The sequence below is a fragment of the Hypanus sabinus genome, chromosome 6, assembly GCF_030144855.1.
Source record: "Hypanus sabinus isolate sHypSab1 chromosome 6, sHypSab1.hap1, whole genome shotgun sequence".
Taxonomy (NCBI): domain Eukaryota; kingdom Metazoa; phylum Chordata; class Chondrichthyes; order Myliobatiformes; family Dasyatidae; genus Hypanus; species Hypanus sabinus.
This window is the reverse complement of record NC_082711.1, coordinates 179,679,262-179,697,354: the sequence shown is the minus strand read 5'-3', so window position 1 is coordinate 179,697,354 and position 18,093 is coordinate 179,679,262. Positions and strand designations below refer to the sequence as shown.

General features: G+C 53.4%; 2 protein-coding genes across 3 annotated transcripts in view; one reads left to right on the top strand and one right to left on the bottom strand.

Annotated features, from left to right (window-relative positions):
• The window catches only part of crk (v-crk avian sarcoma virus CT10 oncogene homolog), a 152,565-nt gene extending 151,973 nt beyond the window's left edge, over positions 1-592 (bottom strand). For both annotated transcript variants that reach the window (XR_009512888.1, XR_009512887.1), the window contains exon 1: positions 460-592. The gene's annotated coding sequence lies outside the window, so the exon portion shown is untranslated. The remainder of the gene's footprint in view (positions 1-459) is intronic.
• Positions 593-660: 68 nt separating this feature from the next.
• lrrc75a (leucine rich repeat containing 75A) overlaps positions 661-18,093 on the top strand; it is a 49,939-nt gene continuing 32,506 nt past the window's right edge. The window contains exon 1 of the mRNA XM_059973726.1: positions 661-1,231. Coding sequence (XP_059829709.1) covers positions 980-1,231 — 252 coding nt within the window. The 5' untranslated portion in view covers positions 661-979. The remainder of the gene's footprint in view (positions 1,232-18,093) is intronic.

Here is an 18,093-nt window from a genome sequence, read left to right as displayed (position 1 = left end):
CATATACATACACACAGACACATACACACAGACATACACACACACCGATACAGAAACACACACACATATACAGACACACAGACACATACACACACATATACAGACACACAAACACAGACATACACACACACCGATACAGAAACACACACACACATATACATACACACAGACACATACACACAGACATACACACACACCGATACAGAAAAACACACACATATACAGACACACAGACACATACACACACATATACAGACACACAAACACAGACATACACACACACCGATACAGAAACACACAGATACAGAAACACACTCACATATACAGACACATACATACACATACACAGACACACAGATACAGAAACGCACACATATACATACAGACACAGTCACATACACACACACACAGAGACACATCTCCGATCTTAGGACAGAACTTCAACCTTCGGGCCCGCACCTTGAGATTCGCGACCTCCGGGCTTTGACCTCTGGACCGAGCGGAACTTGCGCCGCTGACCCCGGCTCCGCAGGGACGGTGTAACTCGTCCGGCCGGCCGGACCGCTGACCCTGCGCCCGGACTCTACCCAGCAAGGGTTAAGCGACGCTAACCCCGCCCCGGCCCGGCCCGGCTCGGCTCAAGGGTACGGGCGCCGCTTCTCATTGTGGCCGGATTTAAATCGCTGCAGAAGGCGGCCTCTCGCCTCTAAGGAGCCGCCGATCGGGAGCGGAGCCCCGGCGGCCGAGAACCGGCACCCGGAGCCCAAGCCGAACTCTGACCGGACGGAGGCCGGGCTCCCTTCTCTGACCTCCGCTCCCGGGGCTTGGGGAGGGGTCGCCCCGGCCTCGCTGCCGATGCCCCCCGCCGGGGGTCGGGCGGCGCCCGCGTCCGCACTGAGACGCTGAGTCCCGGGACCCCGGCCCCGGCCCCCGTCAGACCGATGTGAAGTTTGCTCGGGACTTTGACGGCTATTCGGCCATGGGTGGCAAACAGACGAAGGACAGAGGGGCAGCTGGCCCGGCCTATGCCTCTGACCTCCGGACGAAGCCGCCGGACCCCGGCGGGGGCGACCGACCCCCGACCCTCGGACTGAAGGCGGAGGAGCGGCGGAGCAGGAGCGGCCCCCCGGCCCCCTACCAGCGGCGAGTCGGCCTGATCCAGGACTTGGTGAGCCTGGCCAAGCAGGGGAGGCAACAGGAGGCGGCGCAGCTGCTGCGGAGCCTTCGGCAGGTGAGGGTCACAAGCGGTCCTATCCCCCTCTTCCCACCGGTCGCCCCTCTCCTCTCCCCCTCCCCCGATACCTCTCTGTACATTCCTCCAAACACTTTAAAGTTATGCCCATTGTGTTAGTCATTCCTAGGTCTCTAGCTCTGCCCTCGATCCTTGCCTCTCGTCAGTGCTCACCCTCTTTCACTCCAAAGAAAAAAGCACTTTCTCACTCAACCTATGCTCATAAAACATGTTTTCTAATCCAGGCTGCATCCTGGTCAATCTCCTCTGCACCCTCTCTAATCCGGACAGCATCCTGGTCAATCTCCTCTGCACCCTCTCTAATCCAGGCTGCATCCTGGTAAATCTCCTCTGCACCCTCTCTAATCCAGGCAGCACCCTGGTCAATCTCCTCTGCACCCTCTCTAATCCAGGCCACATCCTGGTCAATCTCCTCTGCTCCCTCTCTAATCCAGGCAGCACCCTGGTCAATCTCCTCTGCACCCTCTCTAATCAAGGCAGCATCCTGGTCAATCTCCTCTGCACCCTCTCTAATCCAGACAACATCCTGGTCAATCTCCTCTGCACCCTCTCTAATCCAGGCAGCATCCTGGTCAATCTCCTCTGCACCCTCTCTAATCCAGGCTGCATCCTGGTCAATCTCCTCTGCACCCTCTCTAATCCAGGCAGCGTCCCGGTGAATCTCCTCTGCACCCTCTCTAATCCAGGCTGCATCCTGGTCAATCTCCTCTGCTCCCTCTCTAATCCAGGCTGCATCCTGGTCAATCTCCTCTGCACCCTCTCTAATCCAGACAGCATCCTGGTCAATCTCCTCTGCACCCTCTCTAATCCAGGCAGCATCCTGGTCAATCTCCTCTGCACCCTCTCTAATCCAGGCAGCGTCCCGGTCAATCTCCTCTGCACCCTCTCTAATCCAGGCTGCATCCTGGTCAATCTCCTCTGCACCCTCTCTAATCCAGGCTGCATCCTGGTCAATCTCCTCTGCACCCTCTCTAATCCAGGCTGCATCCTGGTCAATCTCCTCTGCACCCTCTCTAATCCAGGCTGCATCCTGGTCAATCTCCTCTGCACCCTCTCTAATCCAGGCAGCGTCCCGGTGAATCTCCTCTGCACCCTCTCTAATCCAGGCTGCATCCTGGTCAATCTCCTCTGCACCCTCTCTGATCCAGGCAGCATCCTGGTCAATCTCCTCTGCACCTTCTCTAATCCAGGCAGCATCCTGGTGAGTCTCCTCTGCACCCTCTCTAATCCAGGCAGCATCCCAGTCAATCTCCTCTGTACCCTCTCTAATCCAGGCAGCATCCTGGTGAATCTCCTCTGCACCCTCTCTAATCCAGGCAGCATCCTGGTCAATCTCCTCTGCACTTTCTCTAATCCAGGCAGCATCCTGGTCAATCTCCTCTGCACGCTCTCTAATCCAGGCAGCTTCCTGGTAAATCTCCTCTGCACGCTCTCTAATCCAGGCAGCTTCCTGGTAAATCTCCTCTGCACCCTCCCTAATCCAGGCAGCATCCTGGTCAATCTCCTCTGCACCCTCTCTAATCCAGGCAGCATCCCGGTCAATCTCCTCTGCACCCTCTCTAATCCAGGCTGCATCCTGGTCAATCTCCTCTGCACCCTCTCTGATCCAGGCAGCATCCTGGTCAATCTCCTCTGCACCTTCTCTAATCCAGGCAGCATCCTGGTGAATCTCCTCTGCACCCTCTCTAATCCAGGCAGCATCCTGTTCAATCTCCTCTGCACCCCCTCTAATCCAGGCAGCATCCTGGTCAATCTCCTCTGCACCTTCTCTAATCCAGGCAGCATCCTGGTGAATCTCCTCTGCACCCTCTCTAATCCAGGCAGCATCCCAGTCAATCTCCTCTGTACCCTCTCTAATCCTGGCAGCATCCTGGTGAATCTCCTCTGCACCCTCTCTAATCCAGGCAGCATCCTGGTCAATCTCCTCTGCACCCTATCTAATCCAGGCAGCATCCTGGTGAATCTCCTCTGCACCCTCTCTAATCCAGGCATCATCCTGTTCAATCTCCTCTGCACCCTCTCTAATCCAGGCATCATCCTGGTGAATCTCCTCTGCACCCTCTCTAATCCAGGCAGCATCCTGGTAAATCTCCTCTGCACCCTCTCTAATCCAGGCAGCATCCTGGTGAATCTCCTCTGCACCCTCTCTAATCCAGGCAGCATCCTGGTCAATCTCCTCTGCACCCTCTCTAATCCAGGCAGCATCCTGGTCAATCTCCTCTGCACCCTCTCTAATCCAGGCAGCATCCTGGTCAATCTCCTCTGCACCCTCTCTAATCCAGGCAGCATCCCGGTGAATCTCCTCTGCACCCTCTCTAATCCAGGCATCATCCTGGTGAATCTCCTATGCACCCTCTCTAATCCAGGCATCATCCTGTTCAATCTCCTCTGCACCCTCTCTGCAGCTTCCCCATCCTTCCTATAACAATGCGCCCAGAACTGAGCACAGGCTCTTGAACTCTCTCCCCTGACCAATGAAGGCCGACACACCAAACTCCCTCATCGCCCTGTCAACCTGTGTGACAGCTTTGAGGGGTCTGTGGGGGTGGACCGCAAGATCTAGTACTAGCTCAATGAGCCAGTAAGGCACTGGTGGAGTTGTCTGCCCTCTGAACTAAGGTGGTTTGAAAAGGGAGTTTCTGAAGCTAGTTACTATGGTGTAGGCAGGCTGCAGTTAAAGCAGGTTTGTGGGAGCTTGCTGTGTACCACAGCGCGATCACTCGAGTTGATCTGGCGGCAAGGAATTCAGGACGACCAGGAGTCCTTCCCTCCTCCGCCATCGTGACGGGCCGTCATTTTCCGCCAGCTCCACGGACGAGATCTTGGGTGGATGGCTCTCTGTCTGACCTTGGCGGCATGGGTAACCCTGCCAGGAGCTGAGCTGTCACAGTTGCTGTCAGGGATTCTCAGACCTCTGCATCACAACAGGGCGGCGATCCCTGGTTTGCCACAGGAGTCGGGACACAGCTAAATCTTTCCTGCTGTGCATTGCCAGAAGTCACCGCTCCAAGACAGCAGACTCTTCAAACCCAATCTCAGTATCGTGGCATCTGCATGTTGAAACAGCGAGTGGAATGGTTGTTTGTGTCTCATCAGCTTGGGTTAGCCCACAGGCTTCTGATGTCAGTGTAGCATGCCTGTAACTCACAACCCTGACCCCTGGGAGGAGAGCAGGACGCGCAGAGAAAGCCACGTATTCACGGCGGATACACAAACTCCTTAAGGGCAGCGCGGGAATTGAACTATTCTCGCTGATCCTGTGAAGCAGTTGCATTAACTGCTGCACTACAGAGTGTTCAGTGCCAGCAGGAGCTTGGCTGCTGTGTTGTGTGAGTGAGCTGCTTTTGGGTTGGTCATTTGAGGGATGTGCTTGAGGCAGTGACGGCTTCGCACTGTCGACAGTCCTCACCCTGGCAGACGCCTCTGCCCTCCCTCTTGGCTCAGCTCACTGCTTCATTTTCCTCCAGACTGCCCAGAACACTGGCTTCATAACTCCACTTGTTATTTCGAGAGAGGATTGCAAAGATCCCAGCTTTGAAGCCATCTGGTTGTTTATAGTGAGAGTTCCCCACAGCTCCAGGTAGAGCAGGAACTGGTAAGCTCTCGATTCTCTGCCCTTGACAGAATCCTTGCCCACTCTGAGAGCTGGCCAAGTCTGCAAAATGGTGGTACTGTCAGCTTTGGAATGCAGAACTCCGATAATCCAGGACTGGCTGACTTCTCTGGATGTTATTCCTGTTAATACGCCATCATGGGCAATACCCACCCAGCAAGCTGCCTCTTCCAAAAGCGCCCTTCTAGAAAGTGCTATAGGGCAATTAGAACAAAAAAACTTCACACCACTGTAACAATTTTTCCCCCGGGCAGTTAATCTGATCAACGCTTTTAGCTGGGCCCCCACCCCCTCTATTAACCCCGTCGTTGCACAATGAACACTTTAAACCGTTTATTCTGTTTATACATGCTGATATTTCTGTACATTTTATTCCACGTCCGTTCTTTAACCTGTCACTTTATTTTTAGCTAATTTATTCTGTAAAGTTGTTGATGTTGTTGTGTTGGATGTCACACTCTGACCCTCACACCACAGCAAATTCCTAACGTGTAAATGTATTTGGCAAATTAAGTTAATCCACAGCTCTCCACCCACTTCACTTTGCACAGTCTGGTAGATTTCCTGGTGAATCCAGTCAGTTCAAAGTGGGGTTTCTAACCTGGGGTCCTCGGACACTGCTTTATGGTATTCTTCGATGGCATAAGTGTTTAAAGGATTCACAGGGAATGGGATGCTAGTGCAGGAACCGGGACCCTGAGTGGGAGGACAACACTGCAGATATCTCGGGGAATAGTTTGGGAGCAGATTATTGTTTCACCGTGTGGATTATGTTCTAAACAGGAAGGAAGTTCAAGTACCAGGAGTGTAAAGGGACTTGGGAATCCTCAGGCCAGATTCCCTAAAGGTTAGGTTGATTGCAATGTGAGCACTGATTTCCAGAGGACTGGAGTATAACAGCAAGGATGCAATGCCGAGGCCTATAAGACAGTGGTCAGACTGCACGAGGAGCATCATGAGTGGCTTTGGGCCCCTTGTCCAGGAGAAGATGTGCTGGCACTGGAGAGGGTCCAGAAGAGGCTGTTGAGGATTCTTTCAGGAATGAAAGGGTTAATGTACAAAGAGCTTTTGATGTCTCCGGCCTTGAATTTGCTGGAGTTTAGAAGAATGGGGGGGGGGGAGGGGGTCTAATTGAAACCTATCAAGTATTGAAAGGCCTAGACAGAATAGTGGGGGAGTCCAGGACCAGAGGACACAAATAGAGTGGATGTTGAGAGGATGTTTCCTATAGTGGGGGAGTCTAGGACCAGAGGACACAGATAGAGTGGATGTGGAGAGGATGTTTCCTGTAGTGGGGGAGTCTAGGACCAGAGGACACAGACAGAGTGGGTGTGGAGAGGATGTTTCCTATAGTGGGGGAGTCCAGGACCAGAGGACACAAATAGAGTGGATGTTGAGAGGATGTTTCCTCTAGTGGGGGAGTCTAGGACCAGAGGACACAGACAGAGTGGGTGTGGAGAGGATGTTTCCTATAGTGGGGGAGTCCAGGACCAGAGGACACAAATAGAGTGGGTGTGGAGAGGATGTTTCCTATAGTGGGGGAGTCTAGGACCAGAGGACACAGATGGAGTGGGTGTGGAGAGGATGTTTCCTATAGTGGGGGAGTCCAGGACCAGAGGACACAGATGGAGTGGGTGTGGAGAGGATGTTTCCTATAGTGGGGGAGTCTAGGACCAGAGGACACAGATATAGTGGGTGTGGAGAGGATGTTTCCTATAGTGGGGGAGTCCAGGACCAGAGGACACAGGTGGAGTGGGTGTGGAGAGGATGTTTCCTATAGTGGGGTACTCTAGGACCAGAGGACACAGATAGAGTGGGTGTGGAGAGGATATTTCCTATAGTGGGGGAGTCTAGGACCAGAGGACACAGATAGAGTGGATGTGGAGAGGATGTTTCCTATAGTGAGGAGTCTAGGACCAGAGGACACAGATAGAGTGGGTGTGGAGAGGATGTTTCCTGTAGTGGGGGAGTCTAGGACCAGAGGACACAGATAGAGTGGATGTGGAGAGGATGTTTCCTACAGTGGGGGAGTCTAGGACCAGAGGACACAGATAGAGTGGGTGTGGAGAGGATGTTTCCGATAGTGGGGGAGTCTAGGACCAGAGGACACAGATAGAGTGGATGTGGAGAGGATGTTTCCTACAGTGGGGGAGTCTAGGACCAGAGGACACAGATAGAGTGGATGGGGAGAGGATGTTTCCTATAGAGGGCGAGTCTAGGACCAGAGGACACAGATAGAGTGGATGTGGAGAGGATGTTTCCTATAGTGGGGGAGTCTAGGACCAGAGGACACAGATAGAGTGGATGGGGAGAGGATGTTTCCTATAGAGGGGGAGTCTAGGACCAGAGGACACAGATAGAGTGGATGTGGAGAGGATGTTTCCTATAGTGGGGGAGTCTAGGACCAGAGGACACAGATAGAGTGGGTGTGGAGAGGATGTTTCCTATAGTGGGGGAGTCTAGCACCAGAGGACACAGATAGAGTGGGTGTGGAGAGGATGTTTCCTATAGTGGGGGGAGTCTAGGACCAGAGGACACAGATAGAGTGGGTGTGGAGAGGATGTTTCCTGTAGTGGGGGAGTCTAGGACCAGAGGACACAGATAGAGTGGATGTGGAGAGGATGTTTCCTACAGTGGGGGAGTCTAGGACCAGAGGACACAGATAGAGTGGGTGTGGAGAGGATGTTTCCGATAGTGGGGGAGTCTAGGACCAGAGGACACAGATAGAGTGGATGTGGAGAGGATGTTTCCTACAGTGGGGGAGTCTAGGACCAGAGGACACAGATAGAGTGGATGGGGAGAGGATGTTTCCTATAGAGGGCGAGTCTAGGACCAGAGGACACAGATAGAGTGGATGTGGAGAGGATGTTTCCTATAGTGGGGGAGTCTAGGACCAGAGGACACAGATAGAGTGGATGGGGAGAGGATGTTTCCTATAGAGGGGGAGTCTAGGACCAGAGGACACAGATAGAGTGGATGTGGAGAGGATGTTTCCTATAGTGGGGGAGTCTAGGACCAGAGGACACAGATAGAGTGGGTGTGGAGAGGATGTTTCCTATAGTGGGGGAGTCTAGGACCAGAGGACACAGATAGAGTGGGTGTGGAGAGGATGTTTCCTACAGTGGGGGAGTCTAGGACCAGAGGACACAGATAGAGTGGATGTGGAGAGGATGTTTCCTATAGTGGGGGAGTCTAGGACCAGAGGACACAGATAGAGTGGATGTGGAGAGGATGTTTCCTATAGTGGGGGAGTCTAGGACCAGAGGACACAGATAGAGTGGATGGGGAGAGGATGTTTCCTACAGTTTGGGAGTCTAGGACCAGAGGACACAGATGGAGTGGGTGTGGAGAGGATGTTTCCTATAGTGGGGGAGTCCAGGACCAGAGGACACAGATGGAGTGGGTGTGGAGAGGATGTTTCCTATAGTGGGGGAGTCTAGGACCAGAGGACACAGATATAGTGGGTGTGGAGAGGATGTTTCCTATAGTGGGGGAGTCCAGGACCAGAGGACACAGGTGGAGTGGGTGTGGAGAGGATGTTTCCTATAGTGGGGGAGTCCAGGACCAGAGGACACAGGTGGAGTGGGTGTGGAGAGGATGTTTCCTATAGTGGGGGAGTCTAGGACCAGAGGACACAGATAGAGTGGGTGTGGAGAGGATGTTTCCTATAATGGGGGAGTCTAGGACCAGAGGACACAGATAGAGTGGATGGGGAGAGGATGTTTCCTATACTGGGGGAGTCTAGGACCAGAGGATACAGATAGAGTGGGTGTGGAGAGGATGTTTCCTATAGTGGGGGAGTCTAGGACCAGAGAACACAGATAGAGTGGGTGTGGAGAGGATGTTTCCTGTAGTGGGGGAGTCTAGGACCAGAGGACACAGATGGAGTGGATGTGGAGAGGATGTTTCCTACAGTGGGGGAGTCTAGGACCAGAGGGCACAGATAGAGTGGATGTGGAGAGGATGTTTCCTATACTGGGGGAGTCTAGGACCAGAGGACACAGATGGAGTGGATGTGGAGAGGATGTTTCCTACAGTGGGGGAGTCTAGGACCAGAGGGCACAGATAGAGTGGGTGTGGAGAGGATGTTTCCTATAGTGGGGGAGTCTAGGACCAGAGGGCACAGCCTCAGAATACAAGGATGTCCATTTAGAACAGAGATGAGGAGGGATATCTTTTGCCAGAGGGTGGTGAATTTGTGGAATTCATTGCTACAGACAGCTGTAGCAGTCAAATCGTTGGGTATATTTGAAGCAGAGGTTGATGGGTTATTGATTAGACAGAACATTATTGATTAGACGAAGTGTCAATGGTTATGGGGAGAAGGCAGGAGAATGGGGCTGAGAAGGATAATAAATCAGCCATGATGGAATGACAGATGTGATGGGCTGAATGGCCTCATTCTGGGCTCCTATGCCTTATGGTGTGGTGGTTTTGTGATAGATGCAGGGGTTAATTGTGTGGGAGGGGTGAGTAGGTTCAGATTGGGGATTCGGGCATTTCTGTGATCTTGTTATATTACCAGTGGGATAGGGTTAAAGACTGAGCCGTGATGGGCCTGAGTTGAGCAGGAAGCCGTGAGGGGGAGGGCGGCACATCGGGCAGGGAGGCTGCAGATCCTTGGGGAGGGTGGGGGGGTGAGATCGTTGGCTGAGGCACAAGACTTTCTGCTTCCGATGTATCTGAATGGGATGGACGGGAGGGTGTCGAGGTGTGCTCCTGTCTGTCGGCCCTGTACGTAACACCCCCACCTGCCTGCACCAGTTTGCCCCCCACCCCGTCCACACCTATCTCACCAATTCAGTAATGGTTGCTGCTGGCAAGAGTGAGGGGGGTGGGGAGTGGGTGTTTTTAGGAGCTGCTTCTGCGTTGTATCAAATGAAGAGCATTTTCCCTCCTGCCCGCTGTCTGAGTGGACATAATCAGGGGACATGGGAACGGGGAAGTAATGAAGGGTTTGGGCAGATCCAGCATAGGGAGTCACTGGTGGTTGGAGTATCGTAGTCGTGACTCTTTCAGCCCCTCTCTCCCATAGCAGCTTCCTACCCCACCCCATCTCCCCACAAGCCCGACAACCCACAATACTGTGCAAAGCTTTCTCCTGACTCCGAGATCGATCAGTGGCGTTCATTGGAGAATGGAGCTTCCCTCCAGTCCAGTCTTCCTGGGCCGTGGGGGTTGTTGCCCTTTCCCCGAGCGTTAGTATGTTGTCAGGAGGCGACGTTTCGCTGGAATAAGCAAAGCTATCTGTTTGTCCCACCTGGGCTCCGGTCGGCTGTGCTGGGTCTGGAGACAGGATCCAGAAGGTTCTTTGGAAGTTAAGAATGAGGCAGCTGTGATGACACCTGTTGCATTGATTAAACAATGGCCATCGCCACTGCAGAGAGAGGGCGGAGCGAGGGAACGAAAGGAAAAGCCCAAGTAGTTGTGGTTTTATAACAAACATTGTTTAAAAATTGGAATAAGAGACATCCCATTGAATGAGACAGCCAATCAGATGGTCAAGTTAAACTGGGCTGCAGAGAAACTGCTAGAAAATAGACAGTTACAGAAAATTAATTGAACAATCACACATAAATATGTGATTATGTAAAACAAAAAAGCAAGGATGTGATGCTGAGGATTTATCAGGCAGTGGTCAGAGCACACCTGCAGTACTGTGAGCAGTTCTGGGCTCCATCTGAGAACGGATGTGCTGACATTGGAGGGGGTTCAATGAGGTTCACAAAAATGATTCTGGGATTGAAAGGCTTGTGGTATCAGGAGTGTTTGATGGCTCTGAAGAATGAGGGGTGCCCTCATTGAAAGGCCTCGATAGACAGGATGTTTCTTATAGTTAGGGACTCTCGGACCAGAGGATACAGCCTCAGAATAGAGGGATGTCCATTGAGAACAGGTGAGGAGGAATTTCTTTGGCCAGAGTATGAATTCTTTGCCAAAGGCAGGTGTGCAGGCCAAGTCTTTAAGGAAATTTAAGGCAAAGGTTACTAGATTTTTGATTGGTCAGGGCACGCAGGGATAGGAGGAGAAGGCAGGAGACTGGGGCTGAAGGGGAAGTGGATCAGCCACAATGGAATGGTGGAGCAGACTCGATGGGCCGACTGATTGAATTCTGCTCCGACATCTTGTGGTCTGAGTATATGCAACATGAAGCCAAAGTACAAGACAAATGAGGATTTAGACTCTGCGATTTAGTGATAACAAGCCATTTGTTCTTTGCTGCTGCTGGGAATGACTTTGGTTCATTCACGGTTTGTTTACTTTAGTGTTCGTGACCCTGGCAACCACGGGGATTGCATCAGCCTCTGAATCAGCGGTCCAATAATGTCAGCCTGACTCTGCTGCACTCCATGGAGATGAAGGTGTCTTCATGGGATGAGTGAACACCTCCAGGGCGAATTTAATACAGACCAGAGCAGGAAGCTGGAGTTTTGGGGGAAGGGCAGTGTAATCGTGGGGTTAGAAGCTGAGGGGAGTGGACGTGAGCAAGCTTTCAAAGGTGCCAGGCAAGGTAGGAAGGCGGTATCAAAGTGACTGAGATGAGGAGAAATTGCAATCAAGTTCACACTCCATATTACCATATAACAATTACAGCACGGAAACAGGCCATCTCGGCCCTTCTAGTCCGTGCCAAACGCTTACTCTCACCTCGTCCCACTGACCCACACTCAGCCCATAACCCTCCATTCCTTTCCTGTCCATATACCTATCCAATTTTACTTTAAATGACAATATCGAACCTGCCTTAACCACTTCTACTGCAAGCTCGTTACAGCTACCACTCTCTGAGTAAAGAAGTTCCCCCTCGTGTTACCCCTAAACTTTTGCCCCCTAGCTCTCAACTGATGTCCTCTTGTTTGAATCTCCCCTGCTCTCAATGGAAAAAGCCTATCCATGTCAACTCTACCCATCCCCCTCATAATTTTAAATACCTCTATCGTCCCCCCTCAACCTTCTACGCTCCAAAGAATAAAGACCTAACTTGTTCAACCTTTCCCTGTAAGTTAGGTGCTGAAACCCAGGTAACATTCTAGTAAATCTTCTCTGTACTCTCTCTATTTTGTTGACATCTTTCCTATAATTCAGTGACCAGAACTGTACACAATATTCCAAATTCGGCCTTAGCAACGCCTTGTACAATTTTAACATTACATCCCAACTCCTATACTCAATGCTCTGATTTATAAAGGCCAGCATACCAAAAGCTTTCTTCACCACCCTATCCACATGAGATTCCACCTTCAGGGAACTATGCACCGTTATTCCTGGATCACTCTGTTCTACTGCATTCCTCAATGCCCTACCATTTACCACGTAAGTGTCCATGCTCATAGTCATTCAACTGCACACATGCATACCACAGACCGAACCGTCCTCCCTCCAGACCAGGGGTACGTAACCCGCTACAACAAAGCCATCCGGATTGAAAGTACATTTATTATGAAGAACATGTCACCATTTACACCCTGAGATTCACTTTCTTGAGGATATAATAAATGTAATGACCACAACAGAGTCGATGAGAGTTCGTACAAACAGGATGGATAAGCAGTGTGCAAACGTAACAAACTCTTCCAACGCAAAACAATAATAATAAATAAATGTGGAGAACATGAGATGGAGTGTCCCTGAAAGTGAGCGGACCGGTGGTGGGAATAAGATGAAGAGGGTATGGCTAAAGATTCTGGTCTTGCTCTGAGTGTAGCACTTGGCATGACAAGATTGCAGCTCCAGGCATTCCTGCATTGCTGGTAAGGAGCTCATGTTCTCCCTCTGGGTGCTCTGGTTTCCTCCCACAGTCCAAAGACACACCAGTTAGAAAGGTGATTGGTCACAGTGGTTAGGTTGGGGTTAAGTAGGTGGTTTCTGGGTGATGTGGCTCATTGGGCTGGGAAGGTCCGTTCTGCATCGTGTCTCTAAGCAAATAAACCAACACAAAGATTTAGCATAAGATGCATTTATGACACGTTTAAAAAGTAAACAGTGTAATGCTACTGGCACTTCCTACGCAATGTGACGGAGTTCAGTAGTCCCACGGCCTGGGGGAAGGAGCTGTTCCCTGCTGTGTGCCAGCATGCAATCAGAGTGACCTGGTTCAGTCTGTGAATGGCTGGAGTTTTCAAACCAGCATCAGAGTAAGCGGCCACGCTGGGGGGGTAGGGGCGAGGGGTCGGACCCTGATCCAGGAACGGCCCTGGTAAATGTGTGGAACAGTACAGACCCTTTGGCCCATCATATTATGCTGATCCTTGAACTTTCTGTAAGTTCAATCTAACCCTCTGTCATTACCCATCATTTCTCTTTCCAGAGTATAGATCTACATTGTATTTGGGGGGAAGAGAGTTCAAAATATTTGCTATCAAATTGCCTATTTTACCTTGCAATTAATTTTCCTGCGGGCATTTACAGGAGAATAAAGAAATACAACAGAATTTAGGAAAAAACTGTACAAAGACTGTCAATCAACCAATGTGCAAAAGACAAACTGCAAATATAAATAATATCGAGAACGCGATTTGTAAAGACTCCTTGAAAATGAGTCCATAGTTGTAGAACCAGTTCAGACTTGTCGGTGACGTTATCCACAACGGTTCTGGAGCCGGATGGTTGAGGGATATTTACGGCTCCTGAATCTGGTGGTGTGGACCTGAGGCTCTTGCCCCACCTCCCTGATGGGAGCACGGCCTGGATGGTGGGGTCCCTGGTGATGGGTGCTGCTTTCCTGTGACAGTGCTCCAAGTAAACGTGCTCAATGGTGGGCAGGGCTTTGCTTTTACAGGGACATAAAGAACTGAAATAGAATTCATGAAAAACTAAACATGGACAAAGATGCACGAATGACCAATGTGAGAAAGAGGACATAACTGCAAGTGAATAATTCTGAGAACAGTTGTCGGTCATTGCTAGGTAATCTACAGGTTGCGCTGTGACCCTTGACTTGTGACCCTTCCATCGTGTGTAAAATCAGAAATGACTTGCTGTAATTTATAGTTTCTAATTTATTGCAATGTACTGCTGACACAAAGCAACAACATTCACAACGGATGGCAGTGATGTTAAACCTGGCTCTGTTTCCGAAGTATTCACATGCTGCTGCTGTTTCTGAGAAGATGAGGCTTGTGAATCACGGAACATCTTAATAAGAGACTGGAAAACAAGCAGGCGACGAGAGAAGTGGCTGGAATTGAGATGCAGAAAGGGCCAGTGCTGGAAATATTGAGCCAGTTGGGCAGCACCTGTGGAGGCACACAGTTCCAGCATAAACTGGACAGGCTGGACGTTGAAACCCTGAGTCGCAGTGCATGTTTGACTAAGGCTGGGCTGTTCCAAGAATGTGTTTTGTAACAAAAGGCGGATTCTTGGGCTTTCTGGTGCATATCCCTACCACACCATTGATGTCTGCCCACATCAGACCTCCCTTCCTTCCCCTGAATCTGGGGCACTGTGCTTCCCCCGCTCCCGCACCGCATGGTTGCATTTTTCTCCTCAGTTTCCTGGCATTCGACTTCATCTGCACACCTGGCTGGTGCTGAAGGCTCTGCTGTTGAGAAACAGCACTGTTTGTCTGAAAACTGAAGAGTGAGTGGAGCTGGAGAGGGTGGAGGTGCTGGAGAGGGTGGAGGTGCTGGAGAGGGTGGAGGTGCTGGAGAGGGTGGAGGTGCTGGAGAGGGTGGAGGTGCTGGAGAGGGTGGAGGTGCTGGAGAGGGTGGAGGTGCTGGAGAGGGTGGAGGTGCTGGAGAGGGTGGAGGTGCTGGAGAGGGTGGAGGTGCTGGAGAGGGTGGAGGTGCTGGAGAGGGTGGAGGTGCTGGAGAGGTTGGAGGTGCTGGAGAGGTTGGAGGTGCTGGAGAGGGTGGAGGTGCTGGAGAGGGTGGAGGTGCTGGAGAGGGTGGAGGTGCTGGAGAGGGTGGAGGTGCTGGAGAGGGTGGAGGTGCTGGAGAGGGTGGAGGTGCTGGAGAGGGTGGAGGTGCTGGAGAGGGTGGAGGTGCTGGTGCGGGTGGAGGTGCTGGTGCGGGTGGAGGTGCTGGTGCGGGTGGAGGTGCTGGAGAGGGTGGAGGTGCTGGAGAGGGTGGAGGTGCTGGAGAGGGTGGAGGTGCTGGAGAGGGTGGAGGTGCTGGAGAGGGTGGAGGTGCTGGTGCGGGTGGAGGTGCTGGAGAGGGTGGAGGTGCTGGAGAGGGTGGAGGAGCTGGAGAGGGTGGAGGAGCTGGAGAGGGTGGAGGTGCTGGAGAGGGTGGAGGTGCTGGAGAGGGTGGAGGTGCTGGAGAGGGTGGAGGTGCTGGAGAGGGTCGAGGTGCTGGAGAGGGTCGAGGTGCTGCAGAGGGTGGAGGTGCTGCAGAGGGTGGAGGTGCTGCAGAGGGTGGAGGTGCTGCAGAGGGTGGAGGTGCTGCAGAGGGTGGAGGTGCTGCAGAGGGTGGAGGTGCTGCAGAGGGTGGAGGTGCTGCAGAGGGTGGAGGTGCTGCAGAGGGTGGAGGTGCTGGAGAGGGTGGAGGTGCTGGAGAGGGTGGAGGTGCTGGAGAGGGTGGAGGTGCTGGAGAGGGTGGAGGTGCTGGAGAGGGTGGAGGTGCTGGAGAGGGTGGAGGTGCTGGAGAGGGTGGAGGTGCTGGAGAGGGTGGAGGTGCTGGAGAGGGTGGAGGTGCTGGTGCGGGTCGAGGTGCTGGAGAGGGTGGAGGTGCTGCAGAGGGTGGAGGTGCTGCAGAGGGTGGAGGTGCTGGAGAGGGTGGAGGTGCTGGTGCGGGTGGAGGTGCTGGAGAGGGTGGAGGTGCTGGAGAGGGTGGAGGTGCTGGAGAGGGTGGAGGTGCTGGAGAGGGTGGAGGTGCTGGTGCGGGTGGAGGTGCTGGTGCGGGTGGAGGTGCTGGTGCGGGTGGAGGTGCTGGTGCGGGTGGAGGTGCTGGTGCGGGTGGAGGTGCTGGAGAGGGTGGAGGTGCTGGTGCGGGTGGAGGTGCTGGTGCGGGTGGAGGTGCTGGAGAGGGTGGAGGTGCTGCAGAGGGTGGAGGTGCTGCAGAGGGTGGAGGTGCTGCAGAGGGTGGAGGTGCTGCAGAGGGTGGAGGTGCTGCAGAGGGTGGAGGTGCTGCAGAGGGTGGAGGTGCTGCAGAGGGTGGAGGTGCTGGAGAGGGTGGAGGTGCTGGAGAGGGTGGAGGTGCTGGAGAGGGTGGAGGTGCTGGAGAGGGTCGAGGTGCTGGTGCGGGTGGAGGTGCTGGTGCGGGTGGAGGTGCTGGTGCGGGTGGAGGTGCTGGTGCGGGTGGAGGTGCTGGTGAGGGTGGAGGTGCTGGTGAGGGTCGAGCTGCTGGAGAGGGTCGAGCTGCTGGAGAGGGTCGAGCTGCTGGAGAGGGTGGAGGTGCTGGAGAGGGTCGAGCTGCTGGAGAGGGTCGAGCTGCTGGAGAGGGTCGAGCTGCTGGAGAGGGTCGAGCTGCTGGAGAGGGTGGAGGTGCTGGAGAGGGTGGAGGTGCTGGTGAGGGTGGAGGTGCTGGTGAGGGTGGAGGTGCTGGTGAGGGTGGAGGTGCTGGTGAGGGTGGAGGTGCTGGTGAGGGTGGAGGTGCTGGAGAGGGTGGAGGTGCTGGAGAGGGTGGAGGTGCTGGAGAGGGTGGAGGAGCTGGAGAGGGTGGAGGAGCTGGAGAGGGTGGAGGAGCTGGAGAGGGTGGAGGTGCTGGAGAGGGTGGAGGTGCTGGAGAGGGTGGAGGTGCTGGAGAGGGTGGAGGTGCTGGTGCGGGTCGAGGTGCTGGTGCGGGTGGAGGTGCTGGTGCGGGTCGAGCTGCTGGAGAGGGTCGAGCTGCTGGAGAGGGTGGAGGTGCTGGTGAGGGTGGAGGTGCTGGTGAGGGTGGAGGTGCTGGTGAGGGTGGAGGTGCTGGAGAGGGTGGAGGTGCTGGAGAGGGTGGAGGTGCTGGAGAGGGTGGAGGTGCTGGAGAGGGTGGAGGTGCTGGTGCGGGTGGAGGTGCTGCAGAGGGTGGAGGTGCTGGTGCGGGTCGAGGTGCTGGAGAGGGTCGAGGTGCTGGAGAGGGTGGAGGTGCTGGTGCGGGTCGAGGTGCTGGAGAGGGTGGAGGTGCTGGTGAGGGTGGAGGTGCTGGAGAGGGTCGAGCTGCTGGAGAGGGTCGAGCTGCTGGAGAGGGTCGAGGTGCTGGAGAGGGTCGAGCTGCTGGAGAGGGTCGAGCTGCTGGAGAGGGTCGAGCTGCTGGAGAGGGTGGAGGTGCTGGTGAGGGTCACTTGTACATGGAAACAGAGTGAAATGCTTTGCTTGCGTTAACGACCAGCACAGTCTGAGGATGTGCTGGGGGCAGCCCACAAATGGCATCACACTTCCGACAGCAACGGAACATGTCCGGAACTAACTGACCCCAAGCTGTACCCAACAGAGAACAGACTGGACAGTGTACTTTCCACACTCCCCATTCCCACAGTGAACAGACTGGACAGTGTACTTTCCACACTCCCCATTCCCACAGTGAACAGACTGGACAGTGTACTTTCCACACTCCCCATTCCCACAGTGAACAGACTGGACAGTGTACTTTCCACACTCCCCATTCCCACAGTGAACAGACTGGACAGTGTACTTTCCACACTCCCCATTCCCACAGTGAACAGACTGGACAGTCTACTTTCCACACTCCCCATTCCCACAGTGAACAGACGGGACAGTGTACTTTCCACACTCCCCATTCCCACAGTGAACAGACTGGACAGTCTACTTTCCACACTCCCCATTCCCACAGTGAACAGACTGGACAGTGTACTTTCCACACTCCCCATTCCCACAGTGAACAGACTGGACAGTGTACTTTCCACACTCCCCATTCCCACAGTGAACAGACTGGACAGTGTACTTTCCACACTCTCCATTCCCACAGTGAACAGACAGGACAGTGTACTTTCCACACTCCCCATTCCCACAGTGAACAGACTGGACAGTCTACTTTCCACACTCCCCATTCCCACAGTGAACAGACTGGACAGTCTACTTTCCACACTCCCCATTCCCACAGTGAACAGACTGGACAGTCTACTTTCCACACTCCCCACAGTGAACAGACTGGACAGTGTACTTTCCACACTCCCCCATAGTGAACAGACTGGACAGTGTACTTTCCACACTCCCCCATAGTGAACAGACTGGACAGTGTACTTTCCACACTCCCCATAGTGAACAGACTGGACAGTCTACTTTCCACACTCCCCATTCCCACAGTGAACAGACAGGACAGTGTACTTTCCACACTCCCCATTCCCACAGTGAACA